Source organism: Trachurus japonicus, chromosome 6 (genome assembly GCF_045865225.1).
Source record: "Trachurus japonicus isolate A0001 chromosome 6, Traja_1.0".
Lineage (NCBI taxonomy): Eukaryota > Metazoa > Chordata > Actinopteri > Carangiformes > Carangidae > Trachurus > Trachurus japonicus.
In genome coordinates, this window is record NC_140912.1 from 1,557,326 (window position 1) to 1,576,855 (window position 19,530).

The 19,530-nt window shown below is 42.2% G+C and overlaps 1 protein-coding gene across 3 annotated transcripts in view; it reads left to right on the forward strand.

Annotated features, from left to right (window-relative positions):
- Positions 1-13,298, forward strand: part of carmil2 (capping protein regulator and myosin 1 linker 2) — a 68,642-nt gene extending 55,344 nt beyond the window's left edge. Inside the window, exons 33-41 of one of the 3 annotated variants that reach the window (XM_085778244.1) lie at positions 1,700-2,633; positions 5,724-5,828; positions 7,071-7,107; positions 7,630-7,698; positions 8,767-9,026; positions 9,998-10,133; positions 11,402-11,491; positions 11,611-11,724; positions 12,536-13,298. In XM_085778244.1, the coding sequence (XP_085634370.1) occupies positions 1,700-2,633; positions 5,724-5,828; positions 7,071-7,107; positions 7,630-7,698; positions 8,767-9,026; positions 9,998-10,133; positions 11,402-11,491; positions 11,611-11,724; positions 12,536-13,029 (2,239 nt within the window). In that variant the 3' untranslated portion in view covers positions 13,030-13,298. Of the gene's footprint in view, positions 1-1,699; positions 2,634-5,723; positions 5,829-7,070; positions 7,108-7,629; positions 7,699-8,763; positions 9,027-9,997; positions 10,134-11,401; positions 11,492-11,610; positions 11,725-12,535 lie in introns of all 3 variants that reach the window. The other 2 variants (XM_085778243.1, XM_085778245.1) reach the window with 2 other exon arrangements.
- The last annotated feature ends 6,232 nt before the right edge of the window (positions 13,299-19,530 follow it).

Genomic DNA, 19,530 nt, shown 5'->3' on the forward strand with positions numbered 1-19,530 from the left:
CTTAGTTGACATGAGGGTGAGTAGATAATGAGTGAAATTTGAATTTTGGGTGAACTATCCCTTTAAAGCTCAGACTAAATGGGCAGCAGACAAATACAAGGCATCAGTTACTGACAGAAAACAACCCGTGCATGATGCATACACAGCTATGTAGCTGTGAACACACTTCCTGTCTGCAGCACACTAAGCTCACATCTCTCATGGTCGTTAATGCAGGTTGACCTGACCTGGCAGAGAAGTGTGACAGCTTAGTTCAAATGGAATTCCATGTAGTATGAAGAGAATCACTATCCGCTGATGTTAGCTTCCATTTTACATTTTCATCCTCACCCCTTGTCTTCCCCAGACACAAACCAAAAGCAGTTGGCAGCTCAATACATGATCCCATAGCACCGACCAGTGCAGGCAGCAGCTGTGTTCATGGATAGAGAAACTGTGTTGCTACTTTTGGTTCATTTGAGCCAAAATTGCATCACGTCCCAGAGCAATTTTAATGTGTTTTGGTTCATTGAGACAGACAACACGGCTGGTCTGGGCGCTGAGAAGTCAGTACAGGTCACTGCTTTTTCAAATTACTGAAATCCAGCGAGTTGGGTCAGTTTAAAGCAGTGTTTTCAACCTTGGGGTCAGGACCCCACGGGAGGTCGCCTGGAATTCAAATGAGGTCGCCTGAAATTACTTGTAATTGAAAAAAACCATCACTGATAAAAATATTTTTTTAAAGGGACAACGAGGAGTTTCTATTTGGTTATAAAAAAGTATCACGTTAATGTGGATGAATCTACGTTACCCACACTTGTTAATGGGCCCATTTTAGATAAATATATCGTTTTGTCTCTATTGTTATTTTGTTATTATTAGTGGTGGCGGAAATGCTGGTCGAGCCGACCAGCATTTCTTAACTTTCGGTTTCGTGGCGAGTCATGAGAATAACGCAGCTGAATCGCCGTTTATGGTCGGAACTACGACGGTATGTGATCGTCTTCAAACCACTGACTTAAATTCTTGATGAATGAAAACATGAGTCTGTCTTGCGCCGGTCAAAGAATTTCACGGTGCGCGCGGAGGCTCATAAATGTAGTGTGAAAACGCTTCGCTTTTCCAAAACTCCTCGTTGTCCCTTTAACTAATTATTATTCTTTTTTAAATTATGATTAAAAACACCACGCACAATCTTAAACAACTGTATACTATAGGCTACTTTGAATATAAATCGAGTTCAAATAAAAATGCAGCATATAAAAGCTGGCTCATCTTGATTGACGGCCGTGATCGCGGGGTCACCAGAAATTTGTGATGGGTCAAAATGGGGTCAGGAGCCAAAAAAGTTTGGGAACCACTGGTTTAAAGTGTGAATAAACTCAACAAATACCACAGACGTTTGGATTTATAGATGCCATGTGGGCAGAGTTCATATTTCTGCCTAATTCTGGATGAACCAAAATGTTTGACCTGACGGTGCCTGAGGTAATCCAAATGATTATTCAACATCCAGAACAAATGTGTAGGTTGACACACTGACAGACTGACCAGGCCTCTAGTGGGAGCCAGTGAGAGATGTCTGCTGTCTGTGGGCTGTTTGCATGACCTCTGTCGTTGTGTACCTGAACTGAGCATGTGTCTTGAGTCCTGTAGCAGTAGCTGTAGTACTGAGTGTCTCTTCTTGTCTGTTGCTCTTTCTGCTGTCTCCCTGCTGCAGAAAAGGCCGGTGGGAGGAGTCAAACCCTGCCCAAGCCACTCCCTCAGAGTCAAGCTCCACCCCCTCTGCCTCAACCCCATTTTCCTCCTCGTCTGAGAATATCACCTCCTCTACCACCACCACCACTGTCACCTCTTCCTCTGTCCCATCTACTGACACATCCCTCACATCCACTGATCCACCTCTCTCCACATCCTCCACTCCCCCCGCCCCTTCCTCTGTCACCACCACCACCACCACCACCACCACCACCACACTTCCCACCAAAAACATCAAGAAAAAGTTTGGCGACTTCTTTGCCTTCAAGAGGGCTCGCGCCGGCCGAGCCACCAAGGCCGGAGGGGGAGAGGGAGGAGGAGGAGGAGGAGGAGGAGGAGGAGAGGGGGTGAAGGTCAAAAGGACCTCCATTGCAGACCTTATCCGACCCCTCCGGGAGGCCAAAGAAAGGGAGAGAGAGAGGGAGAGGGACAAGGAGAGAGAGAAGGAGAGAGGGGCAAGGTCAGTGGAGGATGCTAACGTTTCTAATGATGCCGCCACCACAGAAGGAACCGTTGCCACCAACGACCACCTTGCAGCCCATGCAAGGGAAGCGATGGCGCCCGCCAATGCATTAACCATGACAACAACACCTCCCAGTGAGACCACACCCCCCTGCCCCACCGTCACCACAAGCCCCGACTCCGTTACCGCCACGCTCTCCAACCTGGAGGAAGAGGCGGCTCCGGCGCTGCCGGGTCGCAGCCCCAGCCCGGTGGTGGTCACCTCCCCCCTAACGGAGCCGGAGTGGAGCGGAGCGCCCATGAAGCTGGGAGGGACTCCCTATGGTGAGAGGAGACTGAATGTGACTAAACGGTCTCTGAGGGAGGGCAAGAGTCAGAGTCTCATACTGCTGACCGGCCCAGAGTCTGAAGACAAGGATAACGCACACAGTAAGGTCAGTCTGACGCCACAATGAACACACACTCACACACAGTTACACACAGAGGGTTAGGGGAGAGAGAGAGAGAGAGAGAGAGAACCACTAAGTACCAGGCTTTCAGCATCATATCATTCACATCTGTCTAATTAGTTAAGATGTATTTATTTATTTATTTAAAAGGATCCCCATTAGCTGATGCCAATGGCACAAGCTAGTCTTCCTGGGGTCCGAAGAATCTTACATCGAAAAGAGAGAGAAAAAAAAACAGATCATATTTTCAATATCACGTCAGTCAAATAGACATCTTAAAGGGACAACGAGTTTTGGAAAGCGAAGTGTTTTCACACTACATTTACCATGAGCCTCCGAAATTCTTGGACCGGCGCAAGACGGACGTTTTGCCAAGAATGTTTTCATTCATCAAGAATGAAAGTCGGAGGTTTGAAGACGATCAGATGCCGTCGTAGTTCCGTCCATAAACGGCGTTATTCTCATGACCCACCAGGCAGCGTCCACGAAACCGAAATAATATAATAATAATAACAAAATAACAATAAAGACAAAACGATATATTTATCTAAAATGGAGCCATTAACAAGTGTGGGTAACGTAGATTCATCCACATTGATATGAGACTTTTATATAACCAAATACAAACTCCTTGTTGTCCCTTTAATATGTCATGTTTGCAGTAATACTAACAACTGCACATTGGTACTGTGAAATCATACATTTTACGCCTTACATTTGATTGCATTTAAACAAGTTGGTAGAAGTCTTAATATCAGTCATTCATTTAACAGGAACAAAACAGACAGGGACGAAACAGGAATAAGATGTTATACTTGCCAGACTGGATTATTGCTCAGCTGTTAAATAGTGCTTTCTTAGATGGTATTTGAATGAAGACTTCCTGTTAGATTGTTGTATATGGATCTCCAGAGACCTTTCTCATGTTCCAGCAAAGTTGTGTCCACCATCAACCTGAGCAGAGGTCTGATCAGCCAAAATGAGTAAAAACACATGTGGAGGGAGAGCTCGCCCTCTAACTCAGCAACAGAGGTTTAAAAAGACTTTTGTTGTGACAGCTTTCACGCTGTGGGAGTGTGTCTGATGCAGATTACATAATGTGAGACATTATAATCCAGGCACCATGATAAACATCAACACAATCAAACTAACAGCCTAATAACAGACGCTGTTATTTGGTAATTGGTTGGTATTAGCCCATCACAGGTGTTGAGTTTAACTTCAGCAATTGAAAATGATTTTCTCTAAAGAAAATGCTGCTTTGTTCAGCTGACAAGTCAATGGACACAGTGTAAGACTGTACCAGCACCATGTTGGCTCCCAGTCTGGTTATCCTCCTCCTTTTACGTCCGTGAAGGTTCTCAGTCATCCAGGTCATCTTATTCTTGTGGAGTTGTAGTAAAAAAGCAACTGGACACCTGGAGTTGCTTTTTTACTACTCCACTCCTCCTTTTACGTCTTTTCCTGTTTTTGGACAAATGAAGACGCACTAAAGCAAAGAACTGTCAAGTCATATTAAACTCAGAATCATGAAGTCAATATAACGTTAAACAGTAAGTTTAAGTTTAAATGTGTTATATTGAAAGGCCTCCGGTGATTCCTCTATGTGAATGACAACCGCTCAACTACACTATTATTAGGTACAGATCTCCAATTAAAGGGATAGTTCACCCAAAATTGAAATTTCACTCATTATCTACTCACCCTCATGTCGACTAAGGGCTGGGAGAAGTTTCAGAGTCCTCCGTGGCTTCTCTGAGTTACAGGGGGTCTCGGCGTAGCAGTGCATGTCCGTATAACGGTTGCAAGTGGATACCAACTGTCTTCGTAACAAAAATACACACCAAAAAACATCCAAATACCTCCATGCTGCTCGTATGTAATATCCATCAATACAAGACGCCGAGACCCCCTGTAACTCAGAGAAGCCACGGATAACTCTGAAACTTCTCTGAAATTTCAATTTTGGGTGAACTATCCCTTCAATTAATAATTCTTAATAATAGTAATAATAACTTTAATTTTTATAGCACCTTTCATGAGACCCAACCCAAGGTCTCTTTACAACAACAACAAAAGAAAAACAACAGACAAACTGAGACTCATCAGACCAGGCAGCGTTTCTCCTTCCTCTGCTGTCTAGTGTCGGTGCTCGTGTGAATCGTAGCCTCAGTTTCCTGTTGTTAGCTGACAGGACTGACACCTGCTGCGATGGTCTGCTGCTGCAGCCCATCTGCTACAAGGTTCACCGTGTTGTGCCTTCAGAGATGTTCCTCTGCAGACCTGTAGTTGTAATGTGTGGATTACTGTTGCCTCTCTATCAGCTCCATCCAGTCTGACTATTCTCCTCTAACAGAGACAACAGGGAGGGTAACCTCCTGCCAGGCTCTGAACACACACACACACACACACACTGTCTCTACTCACCTCTATGTTTGCATAAACAGGCTGCTTACTGAGGTCCCATGAGAGCACAGCAGCCGGGGGGGTTAGGTGGTCTGGTCTGGGCTGGTCCAAAATAACTCAATAGGACTGATATACTGTATATTTCTAAATGCAGCTTCCTTCGCCTGTCACACCCACCAGACCACAAATTGTCATTTAATTGAAAATCATTTTGTCACCGTGTCTTTATTTTAGTTTAGTGTTTGGATATTATATGATTTATTCTTTTCTCCATACTTTAATTATTGATGAATCTGTGTTGCCCCAGTCCTGTTGTAGTCACGTAGCTGCTCTGAGGCAAGAAAGAGACACATTCAGAAATCTGGAGTGTTGTTGTTAATGTTATTAATACAGTTAAATAGTAATAAAAAGGTACAACATGAAAAGCACAGAAACTGTCCTTGAAGTCTAGACTGAGGATTGAACAGGATCCAAATCAGGAAAGAGTGAGAGATGAGAGTTTACAAAGTCTGTATCTGTAAATGTGTGAGTGCAGCAGCTCAGGCCTTGGCTGCTGGATGGAGAGTTTGATGATGTAATCTTAACCTGATGATGGTCACCGTATTTTTTTTTTTTACACTTTTATGCCATGTCTGTGTGTGTGTTTGTGTGTTACACACTGTCTTCCAGAAACATGTGTCTGAGAGCACATCCAGCTTCGAACAGAGGCTTCAGGTGATGCTGCACAGGATGGGCGTGGCCAAGACTCCACCTGCTGAGACCAAGGCCAGCCAGGTAGGATGAGCGTGCATGTGTGTGAGTGAACACATACACTTCACACAGGTTGTCAGGTTAATGTTGGTCCGGGCGCATGACGACTGTCCCACTACCTATTTCTCCGACATGACTTCCAATTTCTCCGGCCATATATTTCTTTATTTTTGCGTCCATTAGTCCGACCTCCCATTTCTCCGATTTAAGTAAATCTAACCCTAAACCTAACCATAACACTGTAGAATAACTTGGATTAATGGGTAGTCAGAGAAATGAGCGGTCGGACGTTTGAACGGTCAGAATGACGTATGCTCCCCTGTTGGTCCAGCCTGGGCTTCGACATCAACACAGAGAAGAGATTGTAATAAAGGACTACAGGTGTAATAAAGAAGAACTATCCTCAACATGTTGTCCTCCTGTAATTACTCCTGTGTTACTACTTTAAAGCCCCAGTATGTAACTTATTTGGCTTTTTATTAGCAAAAATCAAATATTGCTTTCATAAATACGTATTTCACTTAAGTGGAATCACACCCGCATACAAATGAAAGCTTTCTGGTACCTTAGAATGAGTTGTTACAAGTCATTACAAATACATAAGGAGCGACGCACCGAACCGAGGCGGCCATGTTGCATCGCCATGGCAGCGTGACCGTAGGTAACCATAGAAACTCAGCGGCGCTGTCGGCTCGGCCTGTTAAAACTGTCACCACTGTGTAGTGTGAGGAAGGACGGAGGCAATGGTGTTGCATTCAGGTGCAGTCAGGCAGACGGCCGTCGGCAAACCAACCGGATGTCATTTTGCTGGACGAGAGAAAGACGGTAAAACGTGGGTCAGGTAAACAATACGACTCACGCCTGTATTGTTTTGCCTCGTGCTGGCGGACCACTTGTTTACATAGACGCTTGTTTATCCTGTTACATGCAGCGTCTGTTGTCTGTCTGACGTCTGCCCCATTTCACGTGAATGCAACATCAAGAATACGTTCCGATATGCAACCGCACAGCTAGATGGGGGGAATTCCTACATATTATACCTTTAAGATCAGTGTTTATTCATGGTGGAAAATGTATAATCCGTTAATGCTCTGAGTCAAGAGGTGTGATGTGGTATTTTCTTCAGACGTCAGTACATGAGTGCACCAGCGTCACATTACACATGTTTTGCTTGTGAGTGCGTCATTAGGTAGTGAAGAGCTTTCTGTGCTTTTGTTGCTTTTGTGTGTTGTGTTAGTTTAACATTGGCCAATGTGTTTGTTGTAGAATAAAGACGAGGAGCTGAGAAAGGCCAATTCTGAAGGTGAGTGTGTGTGTGTGTGTGTGTGTGCGCTAGCAACTCACAAACATATATTTCAAATTTAAAACAATTTTCAAATATACAAACAAATTCCACAAATAAAAATGTATCTTATATATTTGTTTCAGATCAATGGTTACACAACAGACACAGAATCAATTTCTTATTTGTGAATCAAAAATGTGTGTATATCTGTTCTACATGTTGATTTGTATTTAACACACAGACACATTAACACAAATAAACAGTGTGAAAATGCATAAAATATCAATAACTGTGTGTTTAAAAGAGGTTGTTCAAAAGCGTTATGAAATGACAGGTCACTTTAAGCCTGCTCATCATGTCCAGTTTCTACTGTGTCTGACTTTGACGCTGCAGTGATAGACAACAAATTCCTTCAGTTGTGCCTACATCACCAACATTTGCTCAGATACTGTCACACACTAACAGCTGTGTGACAGTCCTCACATTGTTGTCATTATGTGAAGCTTGAATTTAAGCTGTACCTCTGTCTCTGTCCCTCAGGTGCTATCCTGGACAAACCTGAACCACCTCCCACTTACATGAAGCCCAGAACCATGTCCACTTCATCAGGTAGCAGCATTAGCAACCACGTTCATATTTACTATAACAACCCTCTTCGGTAACACTTTTTATGAGCGCACTCATAGTGAATTATAATGCTCATCATAATCAATCATAATGCACTATGACTACATTCATAAACACACGTAAAACACTCTATCAACTGTTATGAATAACTATAAATCTAGCTTATAATGATTTATAAATCCAAGTGTCTTATGAGTGCTCTTGACCGGTTATAAACTACAGGCTGACTGATGGGGCTTATAATCCATTGTGACTACTTATACCCCTCTACACACACACCTAACAATCAACTGTTATAAGGACTCATAAGATGCTATAATACTCCATGAAGGATCATAAGTTATCAATGTATGCTTTAAGTAAAGTGAAGTTCATATGGATGCATCTATAATGCAGCATACCTCACCATAATGTTTCATTGTGGGTGTTAAGCAACACATTTGCATACATTTAAAAGAATCTATGATGCATCATAAGTCATTATGTCAGATACCAAAATATAATTATATTAAGATTTGTCTGCTTAGGAATATGACATTAAAGACAGGTTTCAACCTCCTTGAAATGACAATAACTCATCGAGAGATGAATATCAAAGCTTGTGCACTCTGAGATTACCTGAAATCATAGATTCTTTTAAATGCATGCAAATGTGTTATAACAGTTGATTGTTAGGTATGTGTATAGAGGGGTATAAGTAGTCATAATGTATTATAAGCCCCATCAGTCAGCCTGTAGATTATAACCAGTCAAGAGCACTCATAAGACACTTGTCAGTCATTATAAACTAGATTTATAGTTATTCATAACAGTTGATATAGTGTTTTTTTTTTAGAACAAAATTCTTATTTTCAAGTGCAGTGTGTGTTTATGAATGTAGTCATAGTGCATTATGATTGATTATGATGAGCATTATAATTCACTATGAATGCGCTCATAATGCACTATAGATGTGGTCTTCATAGAAAGTGTTACCCTGCCATTTACAACACACTGTCGTCCTGTGCACCGGTCGCTTAAACCGTCCTTGTCACCCTCTCCTCTCAGCAGACCCAAGGCATCCCATCAGAGCCCTGGACCCCTTCCGACCGGACCCTCCCCTCTACCCGAAGCCCACGCTCCCCGACCGCCCCGTTGGCCCCCTGCCGCCCAAACCTGCTATCGCCGCCAAGCCTCCTCTCCCCACACCAGCTGCTCCTGCAGGGGGAGGAGCTCGCCCGTCCTCTGCTCCTCCTGCCAGCAGCTCAGCAGAGAGAGTCCAGCTCAGAGCACACACACATGACGGCCGGCCGGGGGAGACTCCAGCACAGGTACTGTAACCCAGGACCACAGAAAGAAATAAAGAAGAATTTCTAATGAAATATACTCTGCTGCCATTTTATTACTTCAGTCTTGATTCTAATATTTTCCCATCACAGAGCAGAGTAAACATTAGAAACTGTTCAATGCAACTCAACAGCAAATAAACTAATTCTGCCCTACAAAGGCAAAGTACAGTATCTGCATTTTTTCAATTTGTTTTTGACCAATCAAAAGTGTGGCATATTCTCTTCAATCTGGTAGAATTTGATATTGCTACTGCTAAAATTTAGAGTTATTGGGCTTTTTATTTTGCTGTCCATCCAAAAAAGCACTGTGAAACCAAGGCAAAGCGCAGTATCTGCAAAGAACTGTACTCCCTACATTCTATCATTACTCTATAATTCCATTGGAGTAAAAACCAAGGCAAAGTGCCGTATCTGTAGCTAATACCAAGCCAAGGTGCAGTATCTGCCATAAAACGGTCAAAATTGGTCAGAAAGACAAACTACAAAATACACTTAATTCAGTCCACCTTTATCTAATCAATTATAGACTTAGTTAGTTGGCATTTTTACAGATACTGCACTTTGCCTTTGTAGGGCAGAATAGCTCTAACACATCTAATAATTCTCACTAACTTCATTAAGTGGTTTGTTTTCATTAAATATGAATAGGAGTTTGTTAAGGTTGTGAGATTTCCACAGGACACAACTGATTGAATGAATTATCCTGAAAAGTTGTCACAGACTGATTAAATGTTTATACTTTCATAAGGTAATTAGAACAGTGCCATTATATAGTAATTCATTAAATAATTCATAATCAATAAGTAATCTGTTTGAGTGTTGGCCAATGTGTGTGTGTGATTACTGTGTTTGTTGTATTTAGTTACTGCTGCCGTGTGAACATGTTACATTTCAAAAGAAACTTTCCCAAAACCGGTCATGACACAGCGGAAACTTCTGATCTGCATCCACAGAATGGAAGCCAGGAGGCTTCTCAGAGCGCCGCCTCAGCTCTGTCCCCCAGGAGAGAGCTGGTTCCTCCGGTCCCGTCTCCACGGAGGGGTCCCAGTGCACCGGACCGCTCTGAGAAAGCACAATCAGTGACAGACGGTACGGCACACTCACCCCGTCTTAATCACAGAATTGATCCAGGATAGGACTGGCTGATAGATTATCAGAGTTTATGTGACATCAGGTGTTGGTCTGTGTGATGCGTTTAAAAGGAGTGGGGGGGGGGGGGGGTTTAGCAGCAGATGTTGATTGGTGGTAATCCGCCCCTCCGTGTGCTAACGAACCCACTCACTTAACGTCTCTGTGGCTTTATCACCCACATGTAACATGAGTCATCAAAGTCACATATGAGTCACAAAAATACAGTCTGTCATTTCAGGTCTGTTTTCTTCTGTCTGTCTTAATCACACCTTATTAATTGATACATTCATTAGTATTAAAAGTTAGTAGATTTATCAAGTCACACGTTTGCATTTACAAAAAAAATTCAAGTCAGTGCATCTAAGATTTAAACTTTTTGGTAACACTTTATTTGACGCCTATCTCTATAACACATTATAACCATACTTATAATGAGTTATAATGCAGTTATAGAACTGTATAACTATAGCTATAAACAACATTGCTTTATAACAATAATCATAACACACTATAAAATATTTTATCATGACTTATAAGGTCAGTTATTATAATACGTTATAATTGTTAGTGTTTCGCTGTGTTTCGCATTGTCAATGCCCACATTGACAATGCATTATAAGTATAGTTGTGTATAAATGTGTTATAATTGGCTTATAAACGTCTATAATTATAAACACATAAACATCATAAGGCTTTACAGGCTTACATTATAACTATATTTATAATGCATCATCGATGTGGGCATTGTCAGAGAGTTACTAACAATTATAACGTATTATAATATCTGACCTTATAAGTCATGATAAAATGCTTTATAGTGTGTTATGGCTTATAAATGTGTATAACTCTCATTACAACAATAACCATAACACATTATAGAACATTATAACTCTTTTATAATACTTGACCTTGTAAGCCATTATAAAATGTGCTATGATGCGTTGTGAATTAAAGCCTTATGATCATTTATGAGTGTTTATAATGATAGTTATACACGATTATAAGACAATTATAACACATTATAACTATATTTATAATGCATTATCGATGTGGGGTTAGGGTTATTTATGAACGTTTATAATTGTAGTTATACAGTGCTATAACTGCATTATAACTCATTATAAGTATGGTTGTAATGTGTTATAGAGATAAGCATCAAATTAAGTGTTAACACATTTTTTTTATTAATTTAAAACCCTGTGTGTGAATATGTGTGTGTGTTTCAGAGAGTCTTCCTCAGCCACGACATCACATGAAGCCCCCTCCACAGCGCAGAGCCGTGTCTGTGCATGAAGACACTCTGGCCATGACGCAGGGTGAGGCTTCCACATGAAGTAACCGCATCCTGCAGACGCTGAAGATGAAATATAAAAACAAAGTTAGAATGCATGTATTAAATCTGAACCCTGTCTTTGTCTGTCTCCGCCCCTCTCAGAGCTGAAGGCGGTGCTACAGAGGTCACCCATCCGTTTCAGGGGCAACAGAGGAGACCTGCCCACCTGCACTGAAGACCCATGCAGTGGGGAGGAAGCACAAAGAGCTCAGGGGGGTGAGGTCTTCATCGCCTCATGTTCACAACGTCCCTCCTGTCTTTCTTTCACTTTGTTCTTGTTGTCTTTTGGCAATCCAACACACTAGGGATGCACATGATTAACCGTTTAACCGTTAACCAATAACAAGAACTTTGACCGATTAATACTATCGGTTATTTATTTTTTTATTAGCTCCCTATGTCATCAACTCATGGGGGCGTGTCGACACGTGCAGACTTCCATGACTGAAGGCACGTGGAAGTCTGCACGGAAGTATTTCGCAGCAAAAAGTTACACAGGAGGACTGTGCAGCAGCCTCCGTGAAGGAAGGTCAGACAATAAATGTAGCCTACACAGACATAGATGTGAATCACCTGTAACAACGGCGCTGAAAATAAATAAATAAATAAAAGAGGACGTCCCTGCTCTCCAGCCTGTTCACCTGCAGCTCTGTCTCCTGCAGGTCCACAGAGGAGCTGTCAGAGGAGCTCTGCTGTTCCTCAGTCTGGTGTTTGGCTGCACCTTGTATAAAAATAGTTCTACATTGGACGATCTAACCTCCATATGAGCGCTGAGACAGAGCACACTGATCAGCTGTCGCAGTGCACGTGTGTATTTAACTGCAAAAAAAAAAATTGGAGCGATCAATTTTTTATTTTTTATTTTTTTTGCCCTTAAATACACACATGCAGCACCAGCGTCGTAATCATATTGGTTAACGGTTAATCATCGGTTAACGAGCGTCGGTTATCGGTCAGAAAAAAAATTCAAAATGTGCATCCCTACAACACACTCATCCACCTTTCTGCATGTCCCTCATCCACCCAGCCAGTGACACAGGGAGACAGACGGCTGGAGACAAGAGGGAGTCTGTCCACAGGGAGGAGCTGAAGGATACAAAGCGCCCTGCTCCAGGAGAAGAGGGAGGCCCAGGCTCAGGCTGTCCCTCCTCCACAGCTCAGGCTCATCAAACAGCATCAGCACCCCGACTCTTCAGTCCGGTCGCAGCCCTCAGTAAAGCTCTGGAGACCAGGCCTCCTGTAACCCCCACGGCTCAGAAGAAGAGCGCCAGCACAGCCCAAACTCTAGAAAAACTGCTGGTGTCCCCACCGCCCCAAGACAAGACCCCCAGCACAATCCTGGCTGCGTCAGAATCTCCAGAAAAAAACCTCCAAGTGAGCCCTGCGTCCCACAAGAAGAAGAGCCCAGGCGCAGTGGATCTAAGAGTGAGCACACAGGAGAGGAGAGAGGCGGCGTCTCAACAGCACACGGCGAAGGCAGAGCCAGTAGACCAAAGAACTGAGCCTCCTCTGTCTGAATAACACACACACACACACACTGACTTACACTGAGGAGAAAAGACACACCTGGGAGGGAGAGAAGGGAGGGCTCTGTGACATCATTGAGATCAGGAACTGGAGGTCTGAAAGTGGCCTCCTGTGGAAAACGTCTCTATCAGAGTCTGCAAGAGGAATAATATTAACACACACGGCTGGTGCTTATTTCTATGGGTAGCTAACAGCTGACAGACTGCACAGACACCCAGTGGTCCAACAACAACAACAACATCTTGATCTGCCGACCTTCACTTATTTGAAAATAAGTCTGAATTTATTTGTGACTTCCTGAGTTCAGTTAATGCAGTGTTTTTCAATCTTGGGGTCGGGATCCCACGTGGGGTCGCCTGAAATTCAAGAGGGGTCACCTGAAATGTCTAGTAATTGATAGAAAAAACTTTTTTTTTAAACTAATTATTATTCTTTTTAAAATTATGATTAAAAACACCACACACAATCTTAAAGCCCCAGTATGTAACTTATTTGGCTTTTTATTAGCAAAAATCAAATATTGCTTTCATAAATACGTATTTCACTGAAGTCGAATCACACCCGCATACAAATGAAAGCTTTCTCGTACCTTAGAATGAGTTGTTACAAGTTGTTACAAATACATAAGTGGGCGACGCACCGAACCGAGGCGGCCATGTTGCATCGCCATTTTTTACGTTGAGTGGCAGCGTGACCGTAGGTAACCATAGAAACTCAGCGGAGCTGTCGGCTCGGGGAGAAAGTTTTCCAGGTAGCGCCTGTTAGAACTGTCACCACTGTGTAGTGTGAGGAAGGACGGAGGCACTGGTGTTGCATTCAGGTGCAGTCAGGCAGACGGCCGTCGCCGGTAAATGTCATTTTACTCAACGAGAGAAAGACGGTAAAAACGTGAGTCAGTTAAACAATACGACATCACCATGACAACATATTGTCACGCCTGTATTGTTTTGCCTCGTTCTGGCGGACCACTTGTTTACATAGAGGCTTGTTTATCCTGTTACATGCAGTGTCTGTTGTCTGTCTGACGTCTGCCCGATTTCACGTGAATGCAACATCAAGAATACGTTCCGATATGCAACCGCACAGCTAGATGGGGGGAATTCCTACATAATATACCTTTAAACAACTGTATTCTATACTTTCACTTCCTCAAATATAAATCGAGTTCAAACAAAAGGCAGCATATAAAAATCACAAATTTGTCACATGATCGTGGGGTCGCCAGGAATTTGTGATGTCAAAATGGGGTCATGAGCCAAAAAAGGTTGGGGACCACTGGGTTAATGTGAGTCTCTGACAGCTGGGTGGTTTACCCTGATCAGTAAATACACAGACATTAGCTGTAGCTAGTTAGCAACATACACACCAACCGTGCATCTTCAGAGTGTGTCTGTCTGTGTGTGTGTGTGTGTGTGTGTGTGTTGACAGTTCATCCTCTGTCTGATCTCAGTTAAGGGACTTCATCCTGTCACTTTGCTCCAGGCGTGTTTTTTTTTCTCATCTGAAGATAAACCAATACAGAAAACTGCTGGGGAAGCAGGGTTATACTTTCTTTTTTCTTTTTTTTGGAAACATTGAACGTGTTAAACTCTCAGCTCGATCCCACAGGGTGAAGCTGCATCCATTTAAATGCAACTGTGCCACCTCTAAAAGTCACTTTGTTTTCTGTCTGGATGCACCTTTAAGATTTGGTGCAGCAGCGTCAGGCAGGTGAGTGAACGGATGAGAGATTGGGCAGGCGGATGTGAAGTCCTCATTGTGTTTGCTCCACATTTAACAACACTTTAGTTTGTGTCACTCATGGACGTGTTAGCTTTCAGCACATTATATCGAATCCACATTTTCATCACCTGCTGCCGGGCGTACGAACATTATCAATTATCATCATGTAGTTTCTGTCTTTTCACTTTTCCTTCCTAAGTGATTTATATTCCTCAATATAACCAGGTTTCGACTACACCAACACACATAGTTAAGTGATCAATCTCCATTAAGACACAGCAAGCGCATTTTTAATTGGGGATTTTTTTGTACATTTTTGAATTTAAAACCTTTATTGCATGATGATTTAAATCCTACTTTAATGCCTTCCTAATTTAGCCTGATATTCAGACTGAATTGCTTATTTCTGTTTTGTTTTTTGTTTGTTTTTAAAGCTGTTTGGAGACAATTTCTTTTTCTTGTCCCAAACATCCATCCACTCACAGAGGCTGTTTATTATATGATTATGATTTTTGGAGAATATCTGTTTTGCAACATATCAGTGTCAGGGATGTTCCTTGAACTACTCACTGTAACTACTAATGTTCTACAGTTCAGGAGTACGTTTCATGAAGACAGATACACACTGTATGAACCAGGTCTGAATCTAGACATGAGCACAGGGACCACGCACCTCATTTTCAATGATCTGATCATGACCATTTACAAACTGGATACATTGGGGACGGCAGCTACTTTAACATCACTTTGATTCAGATTCCTCACCCAGTTGCACACCCCCACTTTTAAATTCTGACATTGCCAATTCAATTGTAGCCTCTCATTTAAACAGAAAATATTAAGGCAGATATCTTACTTTTGATACACTAGTCCATGCAAATAAATAAAGTTGTCCGCCTATGACAGGGTTGGAGGTGGATTTAAAACGAAAAACATTATGTGCTCATGTGTTACAGATTCTATGGCTTTAGGTTTAGATAACCTTCAACATGTTTTAGTTTACAGTCCTAAAGAATACTCCCCACATAAAGAGTTGTTTGGAACGGGACCTGGTGAATGTATCGAAGCACAGCAACAAACTTTGTATTTCATTTTCATCTCACGAAACATCAGTGAGAGTTCTGGATAGTGGGCATAAAGCCGAGAGCCGGCAGAATCCATCTTTTATACACACTGGGTTTTTAATGCCCCAGTATTATTATACTGTAAACTAAAGCCTGTGTGGGATGAACCTAAAGTCATATATGAATAGCAAGCACATCAGCCCCTTCTCATTTATTTCATGATGCAGTTTTTGTTGGGGTTTTTTTTTTCATACATTACTTTGGCACCAACCTCTGAGCAGTGATTCCCTTTCATCCCTCTCACTCTCTCTCACCCCCCGGTTGTGTGGAGCTCAGGTGAGATGCAGTAGAAATACACATTATGAATTATTGGTGTTTATGGACCCACTGCTTTGCTGCAGCCCCTGAATGCAGCACACTATGCTAGACGGTTGCAGCACTGCAGGACCTCAGTCGTGCCCAGTGACAATCTCCTGAACACAAACCTCTGTCTCTTCGACTTCATCCTCCAATCCAGTCATTTCTACCATGAATTCCTTATGTATCAGAGCAGCAAAAAAAACCAACTAAATTTAAAGGGATACGCCAACATTTTTTTCGTGTTTTGTCTCACTCCCGAGTCCATGACAAGCAGATAGACACCATCCTTTTGACTGTGCGTGCAGTAACAAGGGAGATAGAGCCCGTATCGCCCGTAATTAGCAGGCTAACATTACCTATATACACTTCCAGCGTTTGAGCTAAGCTAATTACGAGCGATACAGGCTCTATCTCCCTTGTTACTGCACGCACAGTCGAAAGGATGGTGGCTATCTGCTTGTCATGGACTCGGGAGTGAGGCAAGACTGTCAAAAAAATAAAGTTGGTGTATCCCTTTAAGGTTCTTCAAAATGAGCGGATAAATGTATCTTGTTTTTAAGGAAAAGGCCAATCCACTCACAGCAGCTTCAGCCTCTGTGTCCGTTTGGATTCTGCCTCTGCCTCGAACGTCTCATTAGAAGCACCAGACCCCTGAATCTCTCTGTAACATTAAGTTTGGAGCCAAGGAAACATTAACAAGGTTTAATCTTAATTGGATGTTTATGAACTTTTTCGTCTGCTTCCACCACAGAGCTGCAAAAACATTTATGAGTCAAGAAGTAGAAGTAGTTTCACGTTCTGGTTATTTTATCATGAAATAATTTCCCATCATGCCATCCCTGTGGGAAAACTACCCACTTTTTATTGTTATTGCCTCGTTAACATGAATTCAGATTCAGTCATTCCGTTCATCATAATCACTATGTCCGTCATATCACAGGAGGACCAGATAGGAGACCAATGTATGATCAGATATTATATGAGATAACAACATGAGTGTATCCAGTCAAACTCTCAGGGTGGTGGTGAAGAGTGGTGTGTGTTTTGCGAGAACAAACCTCAGTTCAGCTCCCTCTGCTGTCGGTGACCTGAGCCTCTGTCTCACCCTGAGGTAGAGTTTATTTTATACTGTCATGTTTATCTTTGCCTTGCACGCACAGAATATGTACAAAACTACATAAAGCAAACAAAAACAAAGTTATGAACAGAGTCTAAATCCATACCTATACTTGTTAATAATTATTAAAAAGTTGATTGAGTTGTGTCATAAATTTGTACTCTCTCGTTTTTATTCTGGTTCAGTTGTTTAATGTTGGCGGTACGGTGGCCCTGAGGACTCCACACACTGCAACTGGAGAAAACATGCAAACAATGAAAAAAACAAAACACACGAGCTGCAAAGATTCACAACACGTCCCAAGTGTTTTCAGAGGAGTAATGGCTGAAAAGTGTCATGTGAGGTCATCATGATCTTGACCTATGACCTCTGACTGTTGACTGCCAGAGGCAAATCACTTTTCTTTTTTTTTTAGTCCCATTGGATTTTGTGTCAAATGTGAAGGGATTCCCATAAAATACAAAGGATACAATGTGTGAAACAAATAAGAACGTTTAAAATTATAATGTTGATTGCTATTTAACCCTCCTGGAAGGAAGGAAGGAAGGAAGGAAGGAAGGAAGGAAGGAAGGAAGGAAGGAAGGCAGGAAGGACAACAGGAAAGAAGGAAGGAGGGAAGGAAGGAAGGACAAAGGGAAAGAAGGAAGGGGAAAAAGGAAGGAAAGAGATGGAGGGAGGGAACAGATTGGGTCAAAAGGAAGGAAGGAAGGGAAAAAGGATTGTGGAAAAAGGAAGGACAGAAAGATGAGGGAGGGAACAGATTCGTTCTAGGAAGAAAGAAGGGAGGAAAGAGAGATGGAGGGTCAATTGGATCAAAAGAGGAAGGAAGGGAAAAAGGATTGTGGAAAGAAGGAAGAGAGAAAGAAGGAAGGATGGAGGTCAGTTTGACCCAGAAGGACGACAGGATGATTAAATATACCAGCAGATGACTAATGACAACTAAACATACCTTCAGCTGATGAAGACAGTAAAATGTGAGTGAAAGCTCTGAAAAGCTACTGAGTGGATCTTCAGTCAAGATTATGTCAAACCACTACAGATCCATGAACACCCATTTCAACAACACAATGACATGATGTTTCACAACAACTACTACTTGATGTTGAAATATTAACGAGATGTCAAACTGTTTGCTAGAGATGAAATAGCTGAAGAAGCTGGAGATATGAGACTGAGCTGAAACAGGAGGAGTTGGTGATGAAGAACAGGAGAGGTAATCACAGCTTCTTCTCATCCTTTCTCCGTATACCCCTAGAGTTGTTATTCATTTTCCCCGGCTCTGAATACTTTGTTTTTATTCATGTTGTTAGAGTTAGTCACAGGATGCTCCACATCTCCTCAGTGCCACCACATAATGATCTCCTTTGTTTTATTCTTAGTTAAGCTTCATTCCTTCCCTCATTTCTCCCACCGGGAGTTTTTGTGTCAAGGAGCAGTCAGGCAGCTCCCAGCTGGAGAATCACAGCTGTTAAATACACTGGGATCACAGTGGAAGACAAAGTCTGCAGGTGTGGGATACACATGTACTATGTAGTTGCATGTGCAACTCAGAAGTGCACTCTGCTCCCATATGGATAAATAAACACTTGCATTTACAGAAGAAAAAAAACATCCACAAGTCTGAACCTTTGTTGTTCAGTTAGTAAGTTGATGCATTGCTGCACTTGTGTTTCACTGATAGATTACTGTTGTGTTTTCTGTTTTTTCTTATCGGTTGGTCTGCAGATTTGAGCCCAGAGGAAAACCACTACACAACATCAATATGAGCCATCAGACAGTTCACATTTAAAACTGTAATACCCACCTCAAATCATCATGGGAAAGTGAAATTCAGTGGATTCAATGTGGGTAACGTAGCAACAGAGTTAAAAATGAAAAAGTTAAGTTTCATAGGGACCAAAGTCCTTAATGTGGAGGCTGGTTTGCGTTCTGAGTGCAGCATGTTCATTTTAAGGCAGATGTGTTTGGATTCTGCCTCTGCCTCACACGTCTCATTAGAAGCACCAGACCTCTGAATCTCTCTGTCACATTTTAAGTTTGGAGCCAAGGAAACATTAACAAGGTTTAATCTTAATTGGATGTTTATGAACTTTTTCAGTGACACGTCCCATTTTTTTCTTACCAATGCTGCTTCTACCACAGAGCTGCAAAAACATTTATGAGTCAAGAAGTAGAAGTAGTTTCACGTTCTGGTTATTTAACATGAAATAATTTCCCATCATGCCATCCCCG